At 35.1% G+C, this 4398-nt stretch overlaps 1 protein-coding gene across 1 annotated transcript; it reads right to left on the reverse strand.

The window, feature by feature from the left end:
• Positions 1-565: 565 nt before the first annotated feature.
• On the reverse strand, positions 566-3256 carry LOC108459497 (ribulose bisphosphate carboxylase/oxygenase activase 2, chloroplastic-like). The gene is made up of 7 exons (XM_017758876.2): positions 3129-3256; positions 2549-2856; positions 2342-2447; positions 2157-2242; positions 1510-1982; positions 1143-1424; positions 566-1039 (listed from the first exon to the last, which is right to left on the reverse strand). Exons 1-7 carry the CDS (start codon positions 3171-3173, stop codon positions 927-929), a joined length of 1413 nt encoding a protein of 470 aa, XP_017614365.1. The 5' UTR covers positions 3174-3256; the 3' UTR covers positions 566-926.
• Between the last annotated feature and the right edge of the window lie 1142 nt (positions 3257-4398).

Consider the following 4398-nt stretch of genomic DNA (forward strand, 5'->3'; position numbering starts at 1 on the left):
TTTTAATTTTTAAAGTTTAAAATTTTGGTTATGATTAAATAGTAATAATTAAATTTGTTTAATTAAATTCTACTATTAATTTTATATTATGTGTAAAATTTTCAATTATATCATTCTTAGATGCTATATTTTTAAAATTTTGAAAGTAAACGACATTCATTAAAGCTATTAACTAGTTTTCTTTGTGAGTTATATTTGAAGATGATAAGTTGTTGTAACATTACACATGCTAACACATCAAAATTTAAAAATAATAGATCTTAATGAATTTAATAATTTAATAATTTATCATTTGGTTAGGACTGAAATTTTAAAATTTTAAAAGTATAAAAATTAAAAATAACTAAATCTATAAGTTACATAAAGTACAGGGTCTAATAACAAATTTTAACCTATATTTTAGTACCAATGGCAACAGGGAAAACAACACACAGCTCTCCCAACCTTGGCTCAAGTTAAGTGGAACCTTTTACAGATTTTGCATACAGTTGGAGCACCATGGAACCCTTTTTGGACGATGGTTTTCTGGATCCTTCTCACAATTATTTTCAGCATGTGCTTCTCGTTTAAAAAATTAGTGCAAATTCTTGTTGCTTGTCGGCCATTAAAATACTAGGCTACAATACAACTTTTTGCACAAATCAGTATGTGCATAAAGTTTAGGAAGGCCCATTTGAAGCTACATCGAGACGATTAGGTGGGCTAGATCCATAAACAGGGGATAAGGTGATTTACAGTGGAAATGTCGGCATAACTCAACTTACATGTAGCACTTACAGGGTCTAATGCACAACTATGTTGACTCAGTTGTGAAAACTATGGGATTAAATTATAGAAGCACGTGCTAAAATAAAATTGCCGAAGTACTACTCTATCAAACATATGCCCATTTTGGAGATTATTTTCCCTTCATGGCATTGACATTTTTAATTGTAAACACAGCTCCCATCATCGCTACGGGCCGTTGGATCGAAGTTTGCTGCCGATGGGTCAGTGCAGCCTTCAGGGACAGGAAGACTAACCTGCTGAGCTGCTTTGCCTGCATCCAAACAATTATGAAAAGCTTACATGTAAGCTTCCTATATCCTTTATTGTGTTTTTCATTTATTTATAATCCTAAAGCCACCATCAAGGGGTCTAACCATAGAAACTTCCATTCTTGATGGCATCATCATTAGCATCTCCAAGAGCTGCCTCTTTCAAGTACTTATCAGACAACTGCACTCTCTTCACGTTCTCCTGTTCTTGGACAAGCATGTTTCCATACTCAAGTAGCTTCTGAAGAGTCATTTCGGGCTGCTCGAAAGTAGGAGGTCCCTCCCTCGAATTCACAAGTCTTTTGCCAACATTTTGCAGCCCAACATCTGAAATCCATTTCCTCACTTCATCGTCATATACTCTTGCCCTGAGAGCACCAAAGAAATCTGCAACAAAAGTAATTAAAGATAATTAGCGTTCTCTCGTCAGCAACCAATAGGAAATATCCTCAATTCAAAGATGGGTAATCACCAATAGATTGTCCAAGGAAAGTGTCAACAAGCTTGATAATGTCTTCCCGAGGAACATTGTCAGTTCTGAAAATACCCGAGCACACCCCAATCCTATCTTCCCGAGTAGGGGCCCAGTAGAATTTCTCCATACGACCATCACGGATAAGAGGAGCATACAATGTGGAGAAGTCATTACCGGTAACTATGATAGGAACACGAGGGTTCTCTTCCTTGTTGTACATACCAGGGAGCTGAACATTTGTAGGGTTATCAGCAATGTTCATGAGGGTAGCATTCACCATTTGATTGTTGACCGTGTATTGGGTGGTTCCTCCCATCCTTCCCGCACCTGCATCGAGATCGTTGATAAAGAGGCAACACATCTTTCCCTTTCTGATGATATCTGCTGCCTCACGATACCTTTGCCTAATCAATTTTGCAGGCTCTCCAGCATTCCCACTTTCCAGTTCACCAGCACTCATCATAATGGGACTGGATATTGTCAACAGATTTAAAGATTAAGGATGTAAATGAAAATTTGAAGGTTCTTGTTATAAAAAATCAAGCAATTTGTGTCAAACTAATAGGCTAACAAATGTCAGCAATTTTCCTGAATCACTCAAGTATGTGAAAGAGAGGGATGGAACAATAAGGATATAGACTTACTTGATTCCCATCTTGGCAAAGACAAGCTCACATTGGAATGATTTCCCTTGGCCTTTACCTCCCCAAATACCCAAAATAAGAGGAACCTGTCACAGTTATTCACAAAAGTATCCAACTTTATTGATATTCATCAAAATGATAGACTTAGCTGATTAAACATATCTCGAAACATTCTATGAACAAACCTTAATATTTGGCAGATTCAAGAAGTTTTTGGTGATGTGAACAACAACCTTGTCCATGAACGCAGGAGCAATGTAGAACCCATCAATGATATTGTCATAGTTGAACCTACAAACAGTTGAGCGACGTCAATTCCCACACTACAATTCCATGATTTCTTCAAATTTGCATAAACTTTTTAACATGAAATCCCTTAGCATGCAACTTACGTGCGAAGACCTTGACTGATGTAGTCATAGGAGCTCATGATAGCATGGTGAGTTCCAGTTCCCACAGGAGCCTGGAAGAGAGTGTCCACCATTCCCTTTCCTCTGGTAATATCCTGTTGGTCATCAGATTCATCATGGACGAGTCCCACCCACCTGTCTTTTGAGGTCTGCTTTGACTCATCATATTCACTAACAACCTTGAAATTCTTGGGAAAAACCTTGTTCTGGTTGACCTTTGAGGTACCCTTCTTCACACTTTTCCCCAAGAATATTGAGCTTGGAGTTGGACCACGGCCATTCGACTTCAGCTGTAACAAAGAAACTCTCTTTTTAACTACAACACCACAAGCTTCTAATAAAATAACAGAATGCATATCCTTATTACTTAATTATGATCTTCTTCTTAACTGTATATAAACAAGAAACAAATGACTAGAAATGCATTTCTTTTTCCCTCTAGGAGTTAAAAGACGATTAAAACAATGAAGAAGAGACAGTTGAAGGACTACAAAGTCGAGAGACGCTACGGTAATGACTAAGACAAGATCAAAAAAATAGGCGGGAAAAAACATAGTAATACCGGCACTCTGTTAACAGCTCCAACGGCTGGGACAGCAGTAGCCATGTCTCAACGGCTGAGATCAGAATTGGGAAAGTCTAAAAAAGAAAAAACTCGAAACAGTTGCTGGAGTGTTGTGGTTTGAAGATGAAGTTAGGTGTGGTGGGGGGCTTTATAGGGAGGAGGTATTGGAAGGAAGTGGGCAAAACCTGTGGATTAGCTTACGAATTGACTAACGGCCATACATTTACAATTTGGAGTTTTATGAGGGGGCATTTGGTGAGGTAGACGTTTGTTTTGGATGTGGGGCTAGTTTTGGTTACATACAAATAAAATGGAGGCTTCGCGGAACAGTGTTGCCTATGAGCTTGGGGTTTAAGCTTATGTTCCTCACCCAAATGGTTTGGCCTGCGTCAATTAAACAGCTACCCATTTTTTTTATTTATCGAAATCAAGATATTATTGCTGATAACAATAATTAATTTCTTTTGTTACCGAGTAATCTCCAAAAAAATAAAATAAATGGTTAGTCCGAGCTATCCATATTAAACATTGCCTACAACTTTGTATTTTTCTTTATTGGTAAGTTTGTTGAAACATTTTTAATATATATAGTGTTTCAAAGTATGAACTAAAAGTTAATGTAACTTTATTATTAATAAAAAATTCTGAATTATGTATTTTAAATTTAAAAGTTATGTTATTTAATTATTAACAAATATTCATAGTTATTCAATAGAAACGGTATAAAAATGTCTTTATAATCGAGTTATGCAAAGATTTGATAATTAATAATCTTTTAGAAAGAAAATCTTCTAGCAGGACTTCCTACTTCATTAGGAGAAAAGATTAGAAATCAAATTAGAGGAAATTACAGATATATTATTTCATATGAAAAACCTTACCTATGGTGAACTAATTAGTTTCGCCTAAAAAAAAGATTAAAAATTTGTCAAGATTTAAAATTACAAAACAACTTAAAATGAATACTCATAAAAAATAATACTAGATGATAAACCAATAAAGGAGCAGTTGAATCTCAACATTCTCCTTTAATGGAGATTCAATATCTTCATAAAAATATTGGAATAAAAGTAAGTTCTTTAAGAATGAAAGCTCCTGGTGGTGCAGGAAAATAAATCTCATCAAAAGTTATTAAAATGATAGTAGAATAAAATAACTATACAAATATCAGTTTTCATACAATATGAAAACAATTAGATTATATTGAAGATTTGGTAGAAATTCACCTAATAAAAAAGAATCATAATTATTCAAATAGATATCTATT

The sequence above is a fragment of the Gossypium arboreum genome, chromosome 4 (assembly GCF_025698485.1).
Source record: "Gossypium arboreum isolate Shixiya-1 chromosome 4, ASM2569848v2, whole genome shotgun sequence".
Classification (NCBI taxonomy): Eukaryota; Viridiplantae; Streptophyta; class Magnoliopsida; order Malvales; family Malvaceae; genus Gossypium; species Gossypium arboreum.

Excerpts from the sequence above, each read along its gene's own strand:
- LOC108459497 (XM_017758876.2), bottom strand. The coding sequence starts at position 3,173 with ATGGCTACTGCTGTCCCAGCCGTTGGAGCTGTTAACAGAGTGCCG. Across the intron at positions 2,857-3,128 it reads GAGCTGTTAACAGAGTGCCG|CTGAAGTCGAATGGCCGTGG; the intron begins GTATTACTATGT and ends TCTTTGTTACAG. Across the intron at positions 1,983-2,156 it reads TTTGCCAAGATGGGAATCAA|TCCCATTATGATGAGTGCTG; the intron begins GTAAGTCTATAT and ends GACAATATCCAG.